The sequence below is a fragment of the Gymnogyps californianus genome, unplaced genomic scaffold, assembly GCF_018139145.2.
Source record: "Gymnogyps californianus isolate 813 unplaced genomic scaffold, ASM1813914v2 HiC_scaffold_214, whole genome shotgun sequence".
Classification (NCBI taxonomy): Eukaryota; Metazoa; Chordata; class Aves; order Accipitriformes; family Cathartidae; genus Gymnogyps; species Gymnogyps californianus.
The window spans coordinates 6,484-30,545 of NW_026114095.1; the positions used below are offsets into that span (position 1 = coordinate 6,484).

At 52.6% G+C, this 24,062-nt stretch overlaps 1 protein-coding gene across 1 annotated transcript; it reads right to left on the reverse strand.

Moving 5' to 3' along the window:
• Nucleotides 1-557: 557 nt before the first annotated feature.
• Nucleotides 558-15,547, reverse strand: LOC127028139 (RING finger protein 24-like). The gene is given in 7 exon segments (XM_050913926.1): nucleotides 558-591; nucleotides 593-694; nucleotides 1,734-1,813; nucleotides 4,977-5,010; nucleotides 6,014-6,064; nucleotides 12,568-12,717; nucleotides 15,537-15,547. Coding segments are annotated over 7 exon segments (462 nt in total).
• Between the last annotated feature and the right edge of the window lie 8,515 nt (nucleotides 15,548-24,062).

The window sequence follows — 24,062 nt, forward strand, 5'->3', positions numbered from 1 at the left end:
AACCCCGTTAAAATAACGGCAAAGAGGAGAATGGGGCAGGAACCACCTGTGATGCTCCGGGGTCCCCCCCTGCATTTTAGGCATCGTTTTCGAGGGCGGTGGAGGGGCATGGGGGGGCAGCAGGGCTGGGAAGCGTACCGGGGCGTTCGGGGGACGTCGCGGCGTTGCAGGAGGCTGTCAGGCGCTGCTGGATGGTTCCATACTGCTCCGTCGTGCCCCACGCTGCTTCCCGGCGGACGTCGTGCTGGAGAAGGGATGCGCTGGAAGAAGGATGTCGTGCAGGCGCCCACGGAGGACCCCGAGTCCCCTCCTTGGGAGAGGAATCGAGCCCGGGCTCGAGTGCGAGATCCTTCATGCCGGCACGGCTCCGCGGAGGCAGGTTTTTGGGGCGCGGGGCTCTTCCGCTTCGGCCGGCGGGGACGTGCCCCCCTTTAAAGTGCTGCGGGCTCCCCGCCCGGCCGCCTGCGTCCTCGCCTGTCCCTCCGTGCTGGTGCCGTAGTGCTTTGGTTGTCTCGAGTCCCCCGGGCCGGCGGCGGGCAGTCCCTGGGGCGGCGGAGCTATACGATGTTCTCCGCGCCGGGGAGGGGCCCTGGGGGGGCCGGGGTCCTGCTTGCTGTGCAGCTGGGCCAGCTGCAGCACCGGCATGTTGCAGAGCGGGCACACTTTCCGCACCTCCAGCCACTTGATGAGGCACCTTTTTGGGGGGGGACGGGACACACACAGGGATGGACACACAGACACGGGGGCAGGGGTCATTAAATGGGTGCTGCAAAAATAACCCCTAACTCGGTGCCCACGTGCCCTTCGGGGTGGCAGCCACCCCTGGCCTCCCCGGCGGGTGACAGGCCATGGCCGGGCGCCCCGTGCCAGCTCTGATCCGTTGTCACCCTGCCGCTGCCGAATTTTTAATTCACTGTTTAGGTGTCTTTATTTTATCAGGAATTTTTTTGTCTCTGTGTGTGTGTCTATATATACATGGATTTTTGTGTACACATATATATATATATATATATTTATAAAACAGATATAAAATGTATACACATACATAAAAATATATAAAATACATATATACACAAAAAGGTCTACATGAATATATGCATTTTATAAATACCTACTCTATAAAAATGTATATATACACCATATATATACACACACCATACATATATAATGTGTATATATTATGTGTATAAAATTCATAGTGTTCTACATTTTTATACAATACATCTATATAAAATTCATATATATACATTTCTGATGATAGAATCATAGACCGAGTTGGAAGGGACCCATGAGGCTCAGCGAGGCCACAGGGCAACCTACAAGTTAAACCCCACACCAACAGCCCTGGGGCCGTGACTGCTTCCCTGGGGAGCTTGTTGCAGTGGTTCTGAGTATCTTATTTTATAAATAGATATAAATTTATATATGTAAATATAAACACAACACACAAACGTACATATACATTTTGGAATATATAAGTCTACGTATACATAAAGGGAAGCGGTTTGCCAGCTCACGACTGGACCTTTGCTGCTCCAAATGCTCAAATTCATTTCATAAGGAGCTTTTGCTGCAATTCCCCTCCTTCCCCTGGAATTGGGGTGGGAAGAAACCCCGGGGGGCGAGGGGGGGGCAGCGGCACCAGGAGAGCTCACGCACGCCAAGAGCCTCCCCGGGGCCGCCGGGCAGGGTCGGGGCAGCCCGGCTTCGGTTTCCCGTTTCCCTGCACTTACTTTCTGTGGAAGGCATGTTTACAGGGACAGATCCCCAGCTCGTCCTTGGGCTTGAACTCCTCCAAGCAAACGGCGCAGATCTGAAAGATGCGAGCAGAGACAGCAGGCAGTCAGCAGCCGGGAAGCGGTTTTTTTTGCACATACAAACTACGGGTCTCTAAACCAGCCAAATACTGCACCCCCCCCCAAAAAAAAAACCCTCCCCGCAGGCGATGCCCTCGGCCAGTTTCCATCTTCTCCCCAGTGCTCGCCTCACCCCTGCCTTTGGTTGGGGAAAAAAAAGGGCAATTTGGTGTCTGATGCCAGCGAGGATACACTGCGGGTGGGAGAGAAATACCTCCCCATGCCACAGGGAAAGCAAACTCCTCTTTTGCTATAAACCCTCCGCTTGGACCAAGAAGCTGCTTTTTTTTTGCCCCCCCTGCTGCAGAAGAAACGTTTGGGAGGCTTCTGCATCACCGAGGGGTGAAATCCCCCCAAAGCCTTCCCAGACTTTGCTGCCCGGGCTTTGGGATTGCACGGCTGGGGCTTGAGTCTCCCTTTCCCGGTGGAAGGGTCCCCGGAGCCTCCCTGGAGCAGCAGCCGCCAAGGCTGGGATGTGTTTTGATGTGCTAGGAGGCTTTAGGGTGCAGGGGGACGGATCCATGCTGCTGCTTGGTCCCCGGGACCGAGCTGCATCCATAGGGATAACTCTGGAAGAGGAAAAGGCGAAGGGTGCATCTCTGGCCCGGGACAGGAAGGTTGGTGGCTGTTTTCTTGGCGGGCGAGAGACCCAGCCGAAATCTCCTTCCCCACGCTGCCGGTTTTTCCTGACCCATTTTGGATATTCCTGGGGATTTTGGATATTCCCAGCTGGTTTTCCCAGCCCCGCTCCCCTGCCCCTCCGGCCTGGGAGTCTCCGGCAGCCTGAAACAAGGCCAGCCCCGCTGCCAAAAGCCCTGGGGATGAGGCAGGCGGCTGGCAAGCGCCGCGGGAGGCTCCCGGCTTTCCTGGGGACGCGGCACCCATCGATACTTTCCAAAGCTCGTCGGAGACTTTTTTTATTGAGCCAGCAAATGCCGGCGTAGCTGCTCGGGTCGGCCCCGGGAACGCACACATCTTGAGCCCCGTGAAAGGCAGGGAGAGGCGGCGTGATGGAAAAAAAGAGGAAAACCAAACCCAAAAATACGGGGCTGAAGAGCTCAGTGGGCCTCTGCAAGGCTCCGGCCGAGCCCTGGCAGCCGCCCGTGATGTTGCAAAATTCCCCCCTCCCGCCCCGTGCTCCGCTTTCCAGAACCGCTTACTGTAAATACCAAAATCCAAATGCCCAAAAGGGATATTTTGGAAGGAGCTGGAGCAAAACCCTTCCAGCCTTTCCCAATCCCAGGGAAGAGCTCGAGCTGCTCTATCCCCTTCCCACGGAGCCCTCGTCCTCCCGAAAGCGTTTGGGCTGGGAGAGCTGCGGAGAGCTGGGAACAGAGGTGATGGAGGAGGATGGAGGGGTTATTGCTGCGTTCCCAGCTCCGGCGCGCTCCCAAATCCCCCTGCAACGAGCTTCTCACCCGGGAAGTGCTTTTAAGTCTGCGTGCCAGCAAAAAATCCCACTGCAAGTCAATTTAATGCAAGCAGATCAGAAATAGGGGCCTCAAGCCTCGGCTGCGGGGAGCGGAGGGTGAGGACGAAACGTGGGATGGGCTCTTGTTGCTCTGCTCGGGGAATTAAAAAAAAAAAATAGCGGCTTATAAACAAATGGAGCTGGTATTTAACAGGCGAGGGGACTCGGGTCCGGATGCGGGTGGGCATTTCTGTTGTCATTAGGGGAAATAAATCCAGCCTGTGTTTGAAGCAGGGTTCGAGCAGATTCCTGCTCAACTTCAGCATGAAAAATGGTCTGTAAATAGGGACACTCAGCCCAAACAGCCTGGAACCTGCGGAGAAACTACGGGTGTTAAACCTCAAGGGGCAGGTAGGTAGAGGTGGATTAGGGCAACGGCGTTACTCTGAGCCGTCTTTCAGCCTCCTCTTAACTCGTGAACGCAGAGGGACCCGGCAAGGAGCCGCTTCGGAGCCCGCATCGCAGGGACGGGGCAGGCGCTGGCGCAATTCCCCTGCAAAGCTTAAATGCAAAGTCCGCCGGGCTTTGCTTTTCAGCTGCCGCGGGCTCTTGCCCTCCTCCCGAATCTGAGAAGAAACCTCCATGGTTTTGGGGCTGGAAAAAGGGTTTTTAATTCTTATACTCCTTTGCCTGCCTCTTCCAGCCAGCTCTTCTCTGCAAAGCAGGAGCGCAGGGGCAGAAGCCCGGGGAGCATGTTTATCTTTGATTTCAATTAAATCCCAGCAGAGTTTACTCCGCCCAAGTAACGCGGCGGCAGAGATGTGCTGGATATCGTCATGCTCTGACGGTGGCGAGGCTGAGCGGGCTGGAGGGACGTAACCGTCAAGGGACACTGTTTATACACGGCCCAGCCTGCCTCTGCCTCCCCTTTTATCCACAGCTTTTACTGCAGTGATAATAATAATGCAGTAAATAATTAATAATGCAATAAATAATAATAATAACGCAGTAAAAGCTAAAGGGAACCCAGGAGGAGGAGGGAGATGGTTTAAATCCAGACCTCCTTTGCAGATGTGCGTTACTGGCTGCATAAACAAGCTAGACTTGTTGAAAGAGAAAAGCAGCGTCGGGAGCTGCTGTTAACCTGCCCTGGCCGTGTTCCTGTAACGAGGTAAGAGGCTGCAGAGCAAATCCCGCTGCTGGCAGCAAGCGGGCAGTGATGCTGGCACACCTCTGCGGCCGGAGAAAATCTTCTCCGGGCAGGTTTCCTGAAATCCAACGTATTCCCTGTCCACTGCAGCAGCCGCAGGTCCCCCGGGGCTCCCCACGCCGCTGTTTCGCCTCTCGCCCCAGCTAAAAGGCAGAGAGCCAAGGCCAGGGCATCCCGGCTGGCTGTCTCGGCCGGGGTCCAGCTCTGCCGCCTGCCGAGCACCGCAAACACCCCACGCTGCCCCTGGCACTCACAGGCTGGGATGAAGGCTTCGAGGCTTCAGGTGCCCCATTTCTCCAAAAACAAGTAAAGCAGTTGTGGTTGCCAGCTTTCCAAAGCACACCTAGCTGTGCATTTTGCTCCCGATGGAGTTAAACGTTGAGTTTTTGCACCCTCCTACCTGTGCCAGCCTTTGCCTGTTCTCCATCCCTCCCCAGCGCGAGGAAGAGGAGGGTGAGGGAGCCTTTGCCGCTACGCCACGCCCCAGGGACGTACTCACCTCGTGTAGGTTCAGCTCCTTCACCTTTCCTTGAGTATAACCTGTAAGAGCGCCGGGGTCAGGACACAGCTTCTGCCACAAGCGTTCGCAGGAAAAATCTCCGCAAAGAGAGATCCAGTTTAGCGTCCCAGTAGAACTGGAAACCCCCAGTAAACCCGGTGCAGCCGGGGAGCGCATCAGGTCTTCACCCCTGTGCAGGAACAGGAGGAAGGCAGCGCTGGCACAGCTATAACCACTAACACGAGGACCAATCCAGGAGTTCTCCTCCCGAATTTAAACCTCCTGGGCTCCCGCACTCTGCAACAAGCTCCTGCACGGACGTCTGCCGCTTCATTTTCACTCCATCCAGGCACCTGGAGAGGGCTATAAATCCAGGGCGACCACGTGTTATCGTATCGTATCAGCCCAACTCACCCAGTTCCCTGCTCGAACGACAGATTGGAGGCAGAAAAATTACACAAGCCCCGAGAAAACAGGACGTTGAAGCAGCAACCTGACACCGACCTCTTGGCCGTGTTTATTTTAACGAGGGCGCTGGCGCGTGTAGGTGCCTGCGGAAAACAGCTGGGTTTGCCAAGGGACGGGGAGGTGTTCCCTACGAGAGGTCCCTACGAGAGCCCCAGGGCTGCGGTGGTCCAGAGCAGCCGGGTCCAAGCCGGGGAGCAGATTCGGACCCCGCAAACATCGTTTGATTGCTGGGAAAGCGACGGCGTTACTGCTCACAGCGGGAAATAAGGTGAGGGTTGGAAAGGTTGCTCGGTTGAGGTGCTCCAGGGATGGAGACATCCCCAGCGCTCGGGACCTCGTCTGAAAACGCGAAGACCTGCAGACTGACAGCTGAGAGATGCTCCTGGGGGCCCAGCGGCAGAAAACAATTAAACAAACCTCATCAGGGTTTGCCTGGGCGTTACAACTTCTCTTCGAAGACCAAAAGCCTCCCAAGGAGAACACCAACACAAGGAACCTGCAGGAATGACTGCCTCCAACGTGGATTTGGCGCTAAGCTGAAGGGGAGAAGACGACAACTTACTGTGTATCATCTCACCTGTTTGTAGGCGTAAAGCTCTTTGTGTGCTTGATGTCTGAGCCTGCAATCAAAAGAAACAAACAGGGAGAAACATGAAGACAGGCAAAAAAATCAGGATTACTGTAACACCCCAAACATTTCATTTCCCTCCTTTCCAGATTTAATTTTTTTTTTTTTTTTAATTTTTCATTTCGGAAATGAGAATGGCCACATGAAACGACGCATTTAAGCAACAGCCAGCTTTCCCTGTAGCGGCAACGTCTCCATCCAAAAGCACACAACCTCCTCCCCTTTTCCTCTTTTGACCTCCCTAATTCTCCACGCAGATATCACCCGCACCGTTAAGACCAGCAAAAGCTGTTCAGTAAATCACGAGCTGCCGTAATACCCCCAGTTCCCAACCGCTTCTGCTGCCAACAATTTCCAGACTGGACGCGGCACCTTTTTGCAAGCCACGGGTGTTCAGACCCGAGGAAAGCCCGCTCCGCTCGAGCGAGGACGGGGAAGGAGACCTCCCCGCTCAGAGGTTTCCCACCGAAGCCCCCATCGTGCTGCTTGGGTGACGTGGGGTTCCTCAACACAGCTTTATCTCAATTATAAGACCGATCGTGCCGCTTCTGCCTCCCAAACCTCAGGAAGAAGCATTCAACAAGAGGTCATCCGTGTGGTTGAGCAAGCAAAGGACGGCTAATTCATCCAAAGACAACACCGGAGCAGAAAGCTTGGAAGAGAAGCAGTGGGATGTCTTCCATCTCTCGCCTCCTATCACAGGGGGCAATTTAATAACCAGAGAGATAACGAGCTGCCAAAAACCGCAGGAAGAAACCTATATCTGGGATTTGGGGGTTTTTTATCAGGAGAGCAGATGGGGATGTGCTATGTTAAAGCACGGGGTGACAAGCCCACACAATGACCCAGGGCCCTGCCCTGGGAAGGAGCCGGGGCCGGAGCCAACGCCCGGTGGAACAAAATCAAGATTATAAACTGCATAAGCTGCTTCCCCCACCCACCTTTCGAAGCACTGTGCTCAGCACAATTTTGGGTTTCTGGGGATTTTCTTCCCTCAATAGCATCCATTCCTGGATTAAATCAAGTCATGGAGATGGAAGGGATGAACCTATTCCAAAAACTCCTGCCGCGGTGGGAAGTCCAGCCGGTGGCAGCAGGAATTTAAGGCCACAAGCAAAGGCCGGTCCCGTCCCCTCCCTCTCCAGCCTCCTCTCTCCAGGAGGCACGGCTGGGAGCATTTGTCCCCATTCCTGGGGACCGAGCGAAACAGCACACACACTCACATCCCTCCAGAGTTTTCAGTCCAAACTATTATTAATAAAACATCTTTCCACGGCAGAACAAGCAGCAGCCCATTTTCCACAGCCCGCGGAGCGCTCTGCAGGCATCAGCTGGCTGGAGAAGCCGATTATGCTCCTAAAATAAAACGTTTTTAAAAAAAAAAACGAACAAACCACTAATATTGCTTCTCATTACAAGACATGGCATTTAGTGAAGTGCTCTGAAAACTCAAGAGGGAAGTCATCAAGGCTAAAGAGTTGGCCAAGGACTTTTAATAAGATGTCAGTGCATGTCTGCAGGGCTTGGACAGCCATAGGAATATTTTCCCCAGCCAGCCTCGAGTGTGATTTCAGATGGAAACCCCCCTGCCTGTAATCTCGCTTCTCCGAAAATATTCTGGGGGTTGTCTCAAACCCCGGCTGTTTCAGTCTGAGCTCTCGGAGGCTTTCTGATCCCGCAAGGCTGCAGTGGGTGAGTTAGAAAAATAGGATGTAAAATATATCCCTGTCCTTTTTCCTCAAACTGCCCCCCTGCAACTGTCGTGGCCTTAAAAGTCGAAGAATGGGTAAAAATGCACCTTAATGCTGCAGAGAGAGTTGCAGTAAGTCGGCTCCTGAGCCCCGAATTTAGCGGGGAGCCATCCCTCCTCCTCTAAGGATGCTGCCTGGCAGGAACCTGCCTGCAGAGCCGCGGATAAATGGCAGCAGGCAGGAAGGAGAAGGCTGGGTCGCATCCCTCCGCCAACGACCCCGAGGAGAAACACGAGCAGAAGATGCACGAACAATAGAGAAAACAGGATGAAACCAGCCCGATCCGCGGGGATCCCGGCGGCTGGGAAACCGGTTATGAAACACAGATGGGGCAAGCAAGATGAGCGGCTGGAGACCGCGTACAAGGGGAAAAACTCTCCCAGCACGGGAAAAAGCATCTGTCTTACGGAGCACCGAGACGTTGGCCCCGATGAGCCAAAGCCACCGGAGGGAAGGTGTCACGCAGAACAAGCCAAGCATCTGCGGACGCCGTGGAGGCATCCGGACCAGCGATGGAAGAAGCGACCACCTGGCCACAGATCCGTGCAGCTCCGTGCCGTCGGAGCACGGATGCTACAATGCCACAGGCTGGTGCTGAGCTATACGGGAGACTTTGCCCAAAAAAAAAAACCCCTCGCTGAAGGTTATGGGGAACGGCAGGAGCACATCTGGTCCCGAAGCGTGCGAGCTCGGTCTGCTCCTCCACGCTTTCCTTTCAAAGCCAGGATCCTGGGCCAGATGGATCCCGGTCGGATCTAGCGCAGCTGTCGTAAGGAGACCCTGGATCCTGGCAAGCGTTATTCCCTGTCGGACCCAGGGCTTCATCCATCTCGTTTCAAGAGCTGTGACTCCGGGGAATTTCTGGCAGATGGCTGATTTAGATAAGGGACCACACAGCGTCTTGAAGCCAGCGCGTGGCTGGAGACGGCGCGTGCGCGCACGCCGTCACCCATCCCTCCATTTAATACCGCCTCTCGCAGGTTTTGTGATCTCTTCCCAAGCTTTCCAGGCCTGCCGCGGAAAGGGAGCACCCCGTTTCTCTGGTGACTCTGAATCGTCTATAGCAAGCCAACGATCACGGGAATAAAATGCAGAGGAAACAACTTTTTGCAGGTTTACCTCCCAGATCTGCTTATTTGACACTTTACAGCAGAAAGAATAGAAAGGTACCGGGCACTGGCTCTTCACCCCATCGCTGCATCGCTCTCCCGGCCCAGCGGGCTCCTTGGGCTCTCCAAACCCAACCGCTGCGTTTGATCCTGGCAGGTTTGAAAGGAAGAGCCCATAAAAAAAAAGGGCTTTTTGAGGGCTACGTACCCTGCGCCTGCCGTAGACTTTGAGCCGCTCTAGTCTGGGCAGAGACGAGCCCCGTGCACCGAAGCACGGGCAGAGAGAATGCTGCGGCTTTTACCCGAGCGTGCACACTTTCAAATGCTTGGAAAGCACAGCATCATTCAGCTCAGCATCCTTCTGAACTGGTTTTAGGGACTGAAGGCAACACGAGGTTATTACTGTCATTAACTCAGCAGAGATCAGACACAATGGCTGCCTGCAAAATTTCACTTCATTTTTCTTCCCCTCCTTTTTTTTTTTCCATTTTCCAAGCGGAGGCAGCGGCTGCGAGGGTGGGACCCTTGCTTCGTACCGGAGTGGTTTGCAGTGGCAGAAGAGCTCGAGATTTGCTGGGCTGCGCACAGACAGCAATGATCTTTGCTTTGCTTTTGGCTGAAATTCCTATCGGACTCCGTTTGAGCCAACCCGATTAAAAACGTCACTTCTTCCTCCCGTCGGGCGGGCAGCGCACTCTGTATTGACACAGTTGCAAAGCGCAGCCCCCCGTGCCCTCCTCCCCCGGCGCATCCTTATTTAATGCTGTCAGCTCTGTGATTAGGGGTAAATACACCAGATATTGCTCTTCCACGCCTCGGATGCCTCCCCAGCCGGGGATGCGGAGGAGGGCTGCACGGGATGCTCTGAGCTGGAGCAGGCGATGAGAACCAGGGCCCGGAGGACGGTGTCACAAGCTCCGCTTGTTATTTGCAAATATTTGCAGATGTGCGAGTTGTGAGAGAGGAGGGAGAGGGAGAGGATGGGCTGCGTTGCCTCTGCACCAAAGCGGGCCTGGGGAAAGCCACGAGCCGCTGTACCTCCAAATAACCGCTGCGGGTGCAAGCGGAGCCCTGGAGCTCCCGAAGGGACCGTCCCTGCCCGCACCCCTCTGCCCTGGGTCGGTTTCTCTGCAACGACACGGTTTGATCCATGCTGCGTCCGCTTGTTAAATTAACACTCTCTTTTATACAGCCTCCAGATGTGATTCTGCGTTAAAGCCACGCACCTCATTGCAGAAGGGGTCAGGAATGCGTGGGGTAATCCGGAGGCTTTAGCAGCTGGTTTGGGACGGGAAAAATTCAGTTTAAATTCAATATCTTACTTTGTATACCAAATCCTCCTGCTGCAGGGCTGCAGTATTGCTTGCTACGCAGCCAGGCGCCAGCAACGTTTCGGCGTTAAATGCACTGAAGGGGAGCGACATGGTAAATCCTTCCCAGAACAATCATTTGGGATGCTCGCACTTGCAGGCACGTGGTCCTTCTCCTGCTGTCCATCTACAAGGCTTTCCAAGCTACGCCGAAGCTCAAGCTTCTCTACCCGACACAAGCTGAGATGACACAGCAAATTCAAAGGAGGTGGATGCTCCTGGGGCACATCGGCACAGCTAAAACCCCATGGCACGGCAAAACCCTCCGAAACGAGGGCTGGAGGATTCTTGTTTGGCTCTGTTTTGCCAATAATAGAGCTGGGGGCAGTGGTTTGAAGAGCAATTCATAGAGTCTCTATAGAGTTTAGGGCTATAAAGGGATCATTAGATGATCTAATGCAACCTCCCATCCATCATAGGTCGTTAAACAGCACTTCGTTACTCCCGGGAACGGGAGCCAAAACGTCTCATCCAGAAAGGCCCTCTGTCTTGATTTAAAGACACGAAGAGACGGAGGACTTGCCACTTCCCTTGCTGGCTTGTTTCACCGGTTACTCACCCTCTCTCTTACAACATGCCTCCGACTTCTAAATTTAAAGATTTTCTGGCTTGATCTTCCAGACATTACTATTGTTATTTCTTCTTTGGGGCAGAAACACACCCAGCAAGACCCGGTGCCCAGGAAATACTCTGAAAGTCCAAACACCTCTTCATTTTGCAAGCGAGCCATATAGATTCAAGCTCAATCTGGGCAAAACACGTCCTTGAGCCTTCTGAACACCATTTGTCTATTTTTTTTGCATCCCCTCCCACTGGCGTCCCAGTTAAAATGCGAACACTGACGCAGATACAACATCCCAGCACAGACCTTGTCAACATCGAGCACCAAGATACAAATCGCCTGGTCGGGGATGACCCCTCGATCTGTTTCTGCCTTGTCTGCCGGGTGACAGATGCGTTGCACCTTCAAACACCCTTTTCTTGTGCATAATTGTAGGCAAAAGTGAAGATATGACGCCCAGGCAGCCCAAATCACCCCTGGGTAAGCCTGGGTTTGGGCTCACCTGCAAGTTTTACGAGGTTTTGCTTCGTACAGAGCTAAAAATAGGTAGAAATCATCAAATATTTAGAAGGCGACACTGAAATCTTGCTTCCCTGGTCTACAAAAGCAGGACAAAACATTTTTAAACACCCTCTGGAGAGAAAACCTGGTGGGACTGGCTGCCGTGAGCCAGCCAGATGCAGCCTCCGTGGTGCAAGGACCAGGCGCCTGTCATACGGGGAGGGAGGGAGGGGATGCAATGGATGTACGGCTAGCAGGGAGCCGGGGCCATCTGAAAAGCCAGAGGGGAGGGAAAGGGGATGGAAAAGCTCTTCTGCAACTTGGCAGGAGAGCTCCGGGCACGCAGGATTTCGGCAGCCGCTGCCAGCAGAGCGATGCCCTCTGCTCCCGGCCGCAGGGCGAGGCGCAGCCGGCCCCGCATCCCAGGTTATCAGCACAACTTACCCCCATCGCCGCCTCGATTCCCAGGCACCGTGTTTTTCCCCACTTGCCTCTTGCTTTCCCTCCGGCAGGAAGAGTTTCTCCTCTCAATTAGTGGCCCAACTCTCTCCCCAATGGCCCATAAAATAATTAAAACAAGCCCCAAACTGGAACAACCTTTAACCCTGCCGTCCCGCTCCCCCCATCCTTCAGATTAACAAATCAACTCCGCATCATTAATCTCTAAACTGCGCTGTTGAATGAGCAATTTGTGTACAATAACGAACGGAGCAGGTATTAAACATTTCTTAAGCACACAGTACACAAGTTACTCATTAAAGAGGAAAACGTGTTGAAACATTAAGCAGAAAGCAGGAACCATAAAACATCCCTTTCCAGTCTTTTTGAGAAGCCAACCATGTTTTCATGCCTGTTTAAGCATACATATAAATACATCTCCTGTTTTTAAAGCGGCTAATGTAATTGTCTTGCAGGACTGGTAGCTCCAAGATGTGTCGGGCAGACGGCGTTCAGTACTTCACTGCGTACGCGCTGGGTCTATTGGCTCTACTAGGATGAACGCTGGGTCTGACACTACGTGGCTGAGCAAATTCTTTGATGATGAGGGAAAGTTAAACCACTTCAGGGGTCACATCAGGTTGGCACGAGATGCATCGCAGAAAGACAAGGCGATGCCATCCTCTTTTTGGGATGGAGGGATCGGTGACAGGCTCGGTCTGAACCGGGGCAGCTCTTGAAGCAGCCGGGGAACATTCCCTTACCTGATCAAGTAGCAACAGAAGAGCAAACTGAGGATGAAGACGAAGATGGCCGTGCCGAAAACCACGATGTATATGTTGAGAGGCAGGTTCTGGAACCCGATGTTCGGCATCCTGAAACTGTAATGCTGGAAGTCCGAGCTCATGGGTAGGCTGCGGAGACAGGGAGAAAAACACATGGACGTGAGGCTCCTTCGGCGGCACGGGATGCCCTTTGGAGACCCGTGGTCCCTCCAAAGCCAGGCGGGGAAGGGAAGGAGAGGGCAGCGAGCAGCGCTGCCTTCTCACTCCTCACCCCCCAGGGTGAAGGCATCCTTGCCCGAAACCGAGCCCCCAGCTCGGTAACCCTGAAAACAAAGCAGGGCTGGATCAGCCAGGGCTGGGATTTTTCTTCTCCCGCTGTGAGCTTCTCCTCCAGCTATTTTCCCTCTTCCTTACACACGTCATCCTTTAACTTAAACGCTGCATCAGATGGACGGCGGGGATTTGCATCCGAGCAGCCCCGGCTGCAGCCGATGTCCCCCAAACCCCTCATTAATTAGGCCAAAATACTGAAAGCAGCCAGAAAGCCTTGTAGCAAGGCAGGTTTGCCTTCCCTTCCCCTCCTGCGGTTTCCGAGACCAATTCCTCATTCCGTAGAAATCCCCCCTCCAAAACCATCGAGCGTGTACATGAACCGGCGCGGGTTCAAAACACTCCCAGCGCATCCCCAGCAGAAAGGAGAGGACGAGGACATTCCCGTGCCATATGGCAGCGCCGCTGAGAAATTACAGGGGCCATAAAAGAGACTGCGTTTGGTTTTTTCCACGTGAGATCCGGGTTTGGTGGTTTAAGGGCATTTTTGCAGGTTTCAGCTTTATTCCTCAGTACAACTCCAGGCTGCTTCCTCCCAGTGAAACCCCGAAGCACCCGCAAACGGCGGCCGAGAGGAAGATGCAACGATTTTGGCTGTCGACGTACCACGTCTCGGACGCGTGACCAAAACCTCCCTCCCCTCAGAGAGACCCAATTAAACCACAAGCAGCTGCCTGGGATAACGACTTCAGCGTATGATCTCTCCCATGATTTTAGTTTTATGACACGGGACACTGATATTTTACAATAACCCTCACGGAGTCTTTTTCAGGAGTCAGGCGGAAAACCAGCCCGGTGTCTCTGTATCACCATAAAAAAAACCCTTGTTGCTGTAACGCCACGTTAATACTTAAAACCCTTAACTGGAAAGCACATATTTATTACTTCTTCTTCTTCTTATTCCCTTCTATTGCAATCGTTCTCTGAGCCATTCACCCTTGAATGATCGCAACTGTCTCTGGCCAGGCATAAAGTTCACCCACCCCCACCTTAGAAAAGGAAGTAAAAAAAATACGCCTTGTTTTCATTTCTGCCCACGGGAGAGGGCTGGACGTGCAATTAAATTTCACAACAAGCAGGGAAAGTACCTGAAGTCTGAACCCTGTTTCCCAAACAAAATTACCAAGGGATAACAAAACCCTCCCCTGGAGCGGGGAGTTTTCAACGGCGCATTAATTGTATGGCTCCCAATTTTGCATGGGGCGAGAAGACGGCGGGGAAACCGCAGGACCTGAACCCAAACGTGCCGGGGAGCAACGCTCCAAAAAGCAAAGCATCCTCTGAACGTCCCACTCCTCCAAGCAGCATCTTCGCTCCTGCATCTCCTTTCCCCCTGGAGAACCCTTCTTTGCCGAACCCCCTGGGCTTTCCTCCATCCTCCCATCGTATACACATTGCTCATATATACGTTGCATGCTCCCCAGCTGCTATGCAGGGAGCAGACTCACCTTTCACCCCGGCTGCTTCGCCGGCACTAGCCCCTCGCCTGCACCCTCCTCGCGCCCCTCGCCGAAGGCAGCATCTCTGCCGGCACCGAACGCCTGCCCGAGAGCCTCCTTGCTCCGGCTGCTTTCGGTTTCCTCGGCTCGCTGGAAGTTTCGAGGCAATTTCTGGTAAAGCCTGGATTTGATTAAAGCCTCCAGAGACCAACACGCATGTTCAGAAACTCTCCCGGCCAACGTGGAAATGCTACAAGAGCTTGGGGAGCCGGCACACCCCCCTGCAAGCACTGGTGGGGATGGGATTTATAGCACAGCAACCACCCGGCAGCTCACGCTCCTCCACCAACGCTTGCTCCGCTCAGCCGAGCTGTTTTGCTTTGCAAATAAATTAAAAAAAGCCAAAACCAGCCCCCAAACCTTTGTTCCCGGCTCCAGCAGAGTTAATGCGCAGCTCAGCGTCGCTGCGCAGGGTTGGGTTTGGTTTTCGTCTCCGCGCTGTTTGCTGGGTCAAAGGGATTTTAGACGGTTCAGGGGCTCTCCCCTTGGTCACGCTCACGCGACAGAGGATGTTCCGGCTGGAGGACGAGGCTCCGGCTGTCCCCACTCGCCCTCGGGCCTGTGTTGATAGTCACGGGCATTGGCCAAGGTTGGCCGGCTCCAGCTCCTCAACCACCCAAGAGAAAAATCAAACGTCCGCCGTCTGGGAAAGCTTCGGGTGATTTTTTGCAAGGAAGGAGAGACCACTCTTGGAGAAGAGGCAACAAAACCAACCAGCACCAGACTATTATTTTTCTTTCCTTTACAACTCCTTTAACTTGTGATGCTCTTCTTACCAGAGCCGGGGGCTTTGCTTCAGCTCTCCCACCAGGAGATGCCGCAGCGGACCGAGCACAAAAGCAGAGATGGCGGGTAAGGAAGGTCCGGGCTGCATTTAGGGCAGCAAATCTCATCAAGCCAGAAAAAATCCTTACGGTCGTGTCCAGCCGAGCCGGGCAGCTCTTCCACCGGTCCCCATGACCACGGCCGCAGCTACAAACCATCACAGCCCCCGGCAAACAAACGGTCAGTAGAAACAGAGCTCCGTCCCACCCACAGCATCCTACTCTCTTCTTCCAACGGTACCATTTCCCTAATATTTTGCCCCAAAAGGACGCCACCGATGCAACCGTGACCTACCTGCCGGCCATATCGCGGGGGCTCAGCCTCCCGGGGACAACCCTTCGGTCCCCTACGGTGCAAGTCCAGCAAGTCCCACACCAGATTCATCCAACCCCCGTGTGAAATAACCTTCTCCACATCGGAGATACCCTGCTCCTCCCTCCCTCCTGCTGCAACAGCTGAGAAACATTACGGCAAAAAACACAGAGGTTAGAGGGAAAAAATAAGTTAGCCTGCACAGGATCCAGGAAACTGTTAACTTTAAAAGACTTCACTGAAATCTGATGATTTTAAGCAGCCAAGCTTCGGGGCTGGTTTTTTTTTTTTTTAGGGGAGTCGGGGGGGGAGGAACTGTATTTTAATCTGCTTCAGATTTGTGAGAGCGCAGCCAAAAGAAATAAAAAAGGAGCCGTAAAGAAGGATGAAAAGTTTCTGGTGCAGAACAAAAGCCTCCCTGTTGCTCTCTCTCAGGCCAAGGCATTTCAGAGCAGGCAGATGCCCCTCCTGGGGCACCCACCACCCCCGGCCGGTCCCCGCAACCCCCCCGGGATGGGGGGCACGAGCTGCCCGGAGAAAAGGAGGTTGGCACCGCAGAAACCTTCCAGAGGGGAGGATTTCCCCAGGGCTGGATGGGACCCTCTCTGCAGCGTGCGGTTATGGAGGAGGGGGGGGAGATGTTGATTTGCTGCTCATCTAAAAAATGAACCTGCTGCGATGACAGAGACGAAGCGGTGGGGAATTTGGGCAGGCACCTGCCCGATGCCCCATTTCCCCGAGGTCTCCGACTGTGCCTGGGTCCATCGGGTCAGCACGTCCTCACGGAGCGTGAAATCACGGGGAGAGGACCGTGAAACATCAAGGGCCGGGCAGGGCGCCTGCCAGCCAGCAGCGGTCAGGACAGAAGAAATAAGTTTGCTGAAGAAAGATAAACGTGGGGAAAGAGTGGGAAGAAAAAGCCCTGAACCAGGGAAGCCCTACGGGAGTCCCAGGGGCTGGCTGGAGGAAAATCTTTTAAGTGCACATTAAAAAAAAGTAAAAATATATATATATATGCATGCATATTTCTTTGCAATATATATATATTGCAATATACTGTGTATATAATATATTGCAATATATATATGTTGCAATATTATACATATATATATTGCAAACACCTTCGACTAAAGCAAAGGAGAGAAAATCTGATCTTCCCAGGCTGCAGCACGGAGGGAACTTATTTAACGATACAACAGCTTGCAAAAATAAAAAGGAACGGCAGCGTCATCGCAATGGGGCCGTACGCGGGGATGCAGAGAGAGCCGGGGACGGCAACGCCACAAAGCAGAATGACCTGAGCTCCGCGCCTCCTCCTTCGTTACACCCTCCAGTGAATCAGCAGCGCAGGGCCAAGCACATCCCCGTTTCTTCGACGACTACAAAAACGAGCTTTAATTAAAAGCCAGGGTACTGTTTACGGCATATCGAGAAGTCAGGAAGTGAAGTGTTACAGGTCAGCATTAACTCACCGGCTTCGCAGCACTTTGATTACAAGTTGGGCTGTTAAAGGCAAACCCAAATAAGCCACCTAGCCAAATTAATCCCTATTATAATCATAGCAAGCACTTAATGCGCTTAATAAGCGGGGCCAACCTCTTACCCAGAGCTTTCATCAGGAGATCTCAAAGGGATTAATAAAGGAGGCAATTATCTTCTCACAGGCAGAGAAACTGAGGCAGGGAGGCGGGGAGCGAGGCAGGAGAGCCACGGTCCCCGAGGCCGAGGGGTGACACCAGGGACGCTGCTGGTCCACTGCAGGTGATGCCACGAGCATCATTCACGGGCTGAAAGCCGCAAATTTTTTCTTTCCTGCTGCTTTACCGCATGGATTTGAACTGTGCGCTCCTTCTCTGGGTTTTACTCATTAAATAAGAGCTGCTCGCTCTTTTTTTTTTATTATTATTATTTATTTATAACACCAGTGCATAAAGGGGCCACGCGAGCGCCGTGCACGGGGCCTAAATATAGCCCACGCGCTCGGTGGAGGGGTGGTTTCTGCCTCTGCCGTTGTAAATAAAAACCCATTTTCAGAGGGATTTACCTTATGTTTTTGAGACGAACAACTTCCTCCGCAGGGATTCAAAGCAAAGCCAGGCTGGTCTGAACCTCCCCGACCATTAACTGGGGAAACTGGATGGAGCCGGTGGTCTGAGCCCCGACAGCATCCCACCGGCCAAGCTGGCGAAGCCAACCCATCTCCAGGAAATACCGAGCTTTAAAAACTCAACAAAGCCAGACACACACAGGTTCCTGTCGCCCAATCGAAACCACGAATCTCAGGGAAAAGAAAACGCTAAGCCGTGGCGAAACTCCAAGTTGAAGTATTTTATCGATGGGAAAGATTTCAAGCGAGCGCGAACGGCGTCTCGAGTTTCAAAGGCGTTACGCAAGTCCGCAACGTGTTTTATACAGGTTTAACGAAAACGGTTATTAACTCGGTTGAAAGTTAAACTGTGAGCAGCTGACAAGACCTTTCTGAAACACCCCAAGTTGTCTTGCAAAGCGGGGCATTCTTCCATGCAATAAATCCACAACATAAAGGTTATTTAATGGGTATGCCTAATAGGATAATATCTAAAAAAAAAACCCTAAAGATTTTTCCAGGTGTTTAAAAAGCAGCAGTGAGAGATGCCTGCTTTTAACTCGCAGGCAAAAAAAACCCCCCTCGTGAACCCCAGAAGAAGAGCGAAGCCCTGACCTCAAGCAGCTGGAAGGAATTTCCTTCAGCTCCACCTCTGGAGCTGGTCCAGCGCGAGGATCCGCAGCGCGGCGGTGGGAAAATCGCAAGCAGCTGCAGAGCCAGCCCCCGAAACCAGCATCGCTGTCGCCCGAGAGATGCTGAGATGCCACGCGGCCACATCGCCTTCGCCTGGGATGAAGCGGGGGGAAATCTCAACGTTGTTCCAGCCGGGAGCGATGTCCTTTGCCATGCAAAACCAGGGGACAACAGGACTGGGGGGGTGGGGGGGTGTGTGTGGAAAAAATTGGCGTGCTGTGATTTTAGTAGAGCTACGATGCTACTTTGGGGACGGTGCCAGCATCCAGCGCTGGCTCCGAGCATCCGATCGGACCCTCTTTGACCGCAAAAAGCCGGCAGCGAGCAGAGGAGGAGCGTGAGCGACGGCGCACGGCTCGGCAGCGTTATCGATTAGCGGGATTAACGACTGCGCGGCAGAGCGTGCCGGGAACGGAGAGCATCCCGACAGGTCCCTCGCGGTCCCTTACGCCGCGGGGCAGAGTCGTATCGAGATCCAGCAAAGCTCATCCGGGGCGATGCTGCGCCGCAGCTGGGGAACAGAGGAAACTTTTGGGTGTCAAACGGAACAAAAACTGTTTATTTTACTCATTTCAGCTGTGTGCAAGTTTGGGGGGTGGCGGTGGATTTTTGTTGCGTGCCTGGACAACCAAGAAACCAAACTGACCTCCAACCAAGAACCGCTTCGAACCTTTGATCCCTTCTCCCCGAGAGCGAATCTGATGCTTTTTTTGAACTGGAATCGGGAAATTTCCTGGCCGCGTTCCCCGGCTGGCCAACACCGAGCACAAAACCTTAACCCTCTCCACCGCCTTTGGGCAGGGGGACACAGACAGAGCGATGTGACAATGCGACGAAGCAATTGGCCACTGGAAAGAAAAATAGAAAAGTCTTTATAACAAAAGAAATACCCGGCACTGCAACTGGTACCACTGCAATTTTCAGCAAGTGCTTTCGATTCTGGACAGTTTAACAGACAAATGATCCCAGGACCTTAATACCGAAGAGCACCTTTAAACGTGAAAATGTTTTTGCTACCGTTGGCAGAGAAACGTGCAGAAAATAGGTCAGCTGCAGCTCCCATCGCCGAGTTTAAAGTCAAGTGCTTTCGCCCAGCATCGCTGGGAAGGCAAACCACAGGTTTGCTCAGGGTTGATTTTGCAAGTTCCAGGAAAAAAGGCAAAAATAAACAGGGGGGAAAGAAAAAAAAAAAATCAATAGCGCTTTTTAATCTGGTCTGCAGGAGGGGGGAAGGGGAGTTTGGAGGAGAGCCCTGCTCAGGCTCCCATCGGATCGCAGAAATGAGAAATGGAAATCACTTATCAGGAGGGTTTGAAGCGGAGTCGGCAGCTTCTCGCTTTGAAACGTGCACACAAGCTGCCCGCGTACGGTTCAGTTTGCTTCTCGGCGATGAAATAACACTTGAGGAATTTTTTCCCTTTGGCCCTGGGGATTTTTCCTTTTTTTTCTGTGCGCCCCCCCCCCCCCCCTTTTCCTGGCATGCAGCTCCATCCCAGATCCAACGTCACGACCCGCCGAGCTCACTCTTCCTCCCGAAAGCGCGGTGGGAAAGGTTGTGCTGCTGTCTCCTCCTGCCCCCAGCCCCGTTCATCCTCACGGTGGTGAAAGCAGAAGGCAGCAGCCCCCCGGTACCCTGTACGGCGTCACGGTGATGGGACCACGTCACCCCATCGCTGCCTCCATCCCTGCCTGCCGCCACGGCACTCAACGGAGCAGCATCGCCCCGTACCATGTAGCTCAGGTGCTAAAAAAATTCATAACACGCCTGTTATTAAAAATGGGAGTATTTTAGACCAAGCAAAGCAGCGAAAGCCAGGGCTGAAGTCAGGCATCACCGCAGGGTGGGCAGCTTCACGCCGCACGTTGCAGCCCCCCTGCCCCTATTACTTAATTTGGTGGAAATAATCTTCCACCTTCGTCTGCGGTTGCTTTTCCTCGTTTGCAGAGTTTTCCCCAATTAACAGGTTCCTTGGGGAAAGCGGATCGGAAACCCCGCGAGAAATGCTCGGCCTACGCCGCTGAAGGGCCAGACCAGAGAAGGTGGTGTTAAACGCTCCAGGGAATTTGCAAATTCCTGGCTGATGACACCGAGAGCCAGGGGGGGGCTCCCAAAATATCACACCTGGAAGACCATCTTGCTTTGGTCCAAGTCATCTTCAGGCTGAACAAAAGCAAATCGCTTTCTGCACAGCAGAAGAGCAACCGGCCTTCTCCACTCTTTTATATTGAGAAGCAGATGGACTAAACGATCTCCTGAAACCCTTTTTTCCCCTGTTTCCTAAGCTCCTTTAACGGGGGGGGGGAAAGAAAAATCAGTGCAACATCCAGGGATCAATAATCCCTACAAAATCCTCCTGGAGGTAGGCAGCACCCTGTGCCGGCGATGGGAATCGCAGCTGCTAGCAGCCATCCTACAAAGGCAGTAAGAGGAGCCAAGTGCAATTTGGGATGCAGGAAGGCATAATGCTCTCGTTTACACTAAATAAGGTTGCTAGGATTGGTTGCTATGGATTTTTGGGGGGGGGGGCATAATCTGAAAGGGGATCCAGATGGCTGTAAAGCCTCGCGGTGGAAAAGCAGCATGAGGCCAGAGAGGGAAGAATTCCTCTTTATGCTGCTGCCGTCTGCTCCCGGATTCTGGATTTCAGTCCTCAGGAATGCTCTCCGCAGACCCTTTTAATTGCACCATTTATATTTGCTGTAAAAATTAAGGAGAAGAGGTAGCTGGATGTAGAAGAGCGAAAAAGCTGGTGTCTGGATACCAGAAAAAAGTCACTAAAACAAATCCTACAGAGGAGCCGTCCCCCAAAGCCCACGCCGATTCTGCAAGGTTTGTATTTTAAGATGCTGACAGCATGAAAAAGCCTTCAGGAAAACCCAAACAAACCCAAAACTCAGCCTGCTGGGAAATTACACTAATGCCACGTCACTGCCGTTTGCTATTTTTCCTAATACTTACAGAAAAAGGAGCTGCACAGTCGGCCCGCCCTTCCTCTGGTTTTAACAAAAGTACTGGGTTTTAGGGGAGTATTTCTTTTTATCGTTCCTTCTGCTCTGCTAACAGAGACCAGGGGGATTTTGCAATGCTTCAGAGCCCAGCAAAAAAGCCCTCCTCGGAGCCATGCAGATATGGGACAGAAACCGCTTCACTCCCATGGGATCGGCACAAGCAAAGGTGGCTGCAAGGATCACAAAAACCTCAAAATTTAGCTGGAAACGGAAAACTGAACTTTTCCACTGCCAGACTTGCATGGCCAAGCGAGGTGCTTGACGGAGATAAATACGCATAAACCCAACATACACATCTCCTCCTCTGTGGTGCAGAGTTTCAGCGCCAAAGGCAATGCCATGGGATACCGTCCTTCTTCCCTGTTCTCCCTGGCATTGTGGCCTGACCTTAGTGGGATGGAGAAAGTCAAGGGACCTTAAAATTCAGGGTTCCCTGCAGCACGGGGGTCTGTAACCAGGAGGTGATGGATAGCCATGCATGAATTTTCAGCATTACCTACCCATACCTCCGCTTTGCTGAAGGACGTTGCTTCTTGCAAGGGTTTCTCATAAATTGAGCCCTAAATAAGTAAAACCCCAAGTTACGGGTGTGCTGCTGACGCAGGACTCGTTTAAAAAAAACCAAACAACTTTTGAGAGGGTTGCTTAAAGTTTGCATTTTTCTTGCAGCCGACCGAACAAAACCCGCTAAATATTTTCCAACCGCTTCAAGGCTACTGGGGCCTCCTCGGGTAGCGAAGCTAAAAAACACCAACGCGACTTTCAGGCGTGTAATAGTTTGCTGTTGGATCTTTACAAATTCCCGGGCGCTGAATCGCCTACTAGAAGGCAAAATATACGAGTGGCACTAACGAGTCGGCTTAGCAACGAGCAGGCAGGCTGCCTCGAGTGTCTTTTTAAAGGTCAAGAGAGCACATGATGCCTGGGAGCCCTCGCGTTTGGTTTTTACTAGGAGTTAAAGATACTTCCAGCGAGTTTGGTTATTAAATCGCCGCCTCGCACCAGCCAGCCACACATCTTTGAAAACCAGTCTTTAAAACCAAGACTTTCCCCTCCTCAAATATCGTTATCCCTCTTTCAACCCATTCCTACCCTTCCCCATCTTCACCAAAACGGTGGCATTTCAGCGGAAAACCCGCGTCGGGATGAAACGCAAGGAAAGGTCCCACCGCCGTGGGGATTTTTGGGTAGCGCCGCCAAGAAGCATCATTGAAATTCAGCAGGAGAAGCCGGTTTTCCTCCGCTCTGCGGGGGCTGCCATGTTAAATCACATTTGGATTCACAGTACAAGGCTGCTAAAATACCACCGCGGCGGCTATTGGCACATTTCAATGAAAACACCGTGGCCTCATTAGTATAGTGGAAATTATGAGCTTGTCTTTGTATATATTTAAAAGCTTGCCTCTGAAAGTATATTGGGTCGGGGCCAGAAATTCCTGGCTTGGAGCTCCTACCACTAGGCAGTTTGGGATTGCCCTGCTCATGCAGGTCAAGCGACCGCGCAGCCATCGACCCAGGAGAAAAGGCATTTTAAAAATATCCTGCAGGGAAAGGCACGAGGCAATATTGCAAGAGGAGGTAGAGCAACGGGGTTTGAACTCAACCCTCCTCCACGTTACCTCCGTGCGTGGTTTTCCTTGCGAGCCGGTTAGTGACCACGTCCTAATGAAAGCGCAGGTTATAATTAAGAGGATGCAGGAATGTGGGGTGCGTGGAGTTTCATCCCGGTCCCATCGCTCTCGACAGCCGGGGCGAAAGCATCCCGTCGACCCAAAAGGACTGTTCCCCTCTGGGAACGGACCACGAAAGCCCGAATCCTTTGCAATAAGGGGCAACCTCGGGAAATAACATCACTTTCAGGATCTGCTCATCTCAATATGTGATGTTGCAAGTCACTATCAAGGAAAGCTTTCGGGTCAGCTCCCTACTTACCCGCACGGGCGCCGCAACGCAGCCAAGCCACGCAAACCCAACGTATCTGCTGAACAGCTACCGTGGTTTGGTGCCAGGGACGCTGGAAAAAAGAAAAAAACAACCAACAAAAAACCCTAATATTGCACAAAAAGCCAGAGCGAGCGAGGGAGAGGATGAAGATATGGTTTTGAAACACTTTGATTGGCAAAAGACCCCTATAAATTGGTTCAGCTCTTAGTAACAGCACAGAGATCCCCTTTTAAAATGCGGCGATGACGTTCCACGGCATAGAGAGAAAAGGGGGGGGGAAAGGCTCGGCTAATCCTCGCAATTTTATAAGCATCTGAGACACTAATCCGTTGATCTCATTGAGAAGGATTAGAATTACTCCCTCATCAGTAAATTTAAGAAGTTTTCTACCAGATGTAAACAAAAGCGGAGAGCAGCCCGCAGAGACGGCTGCCACACAGCGAGTCCTCGCCGAGAAATCCTCACCAGGGCCGGTTTTGGGGTAGAAAAGGGGAATTTCCATCCTAGTGCCGCGGAGGGTTGTCTGGAGTGATGCTGGTATCCAAGGCGAGCCAGGTCAGCTTGCCTGGCTGCAGCCGAAAGGCAGGATCCCATCCCAAGCGAGCATCCCGCCGGGGCATCACTATCCATTTTTGGGGTCCCACTCTTACGGGAATGATGCTCCAGTTAAAAAAAAAAACCAAAAACCACCCCCAAACCCCTGACTTGTTCTGCACTGACTAAGGGAAACATTATTTTAATAGTAAGGAAAAAAGAGGGCAAACTTCTAAGCAGCA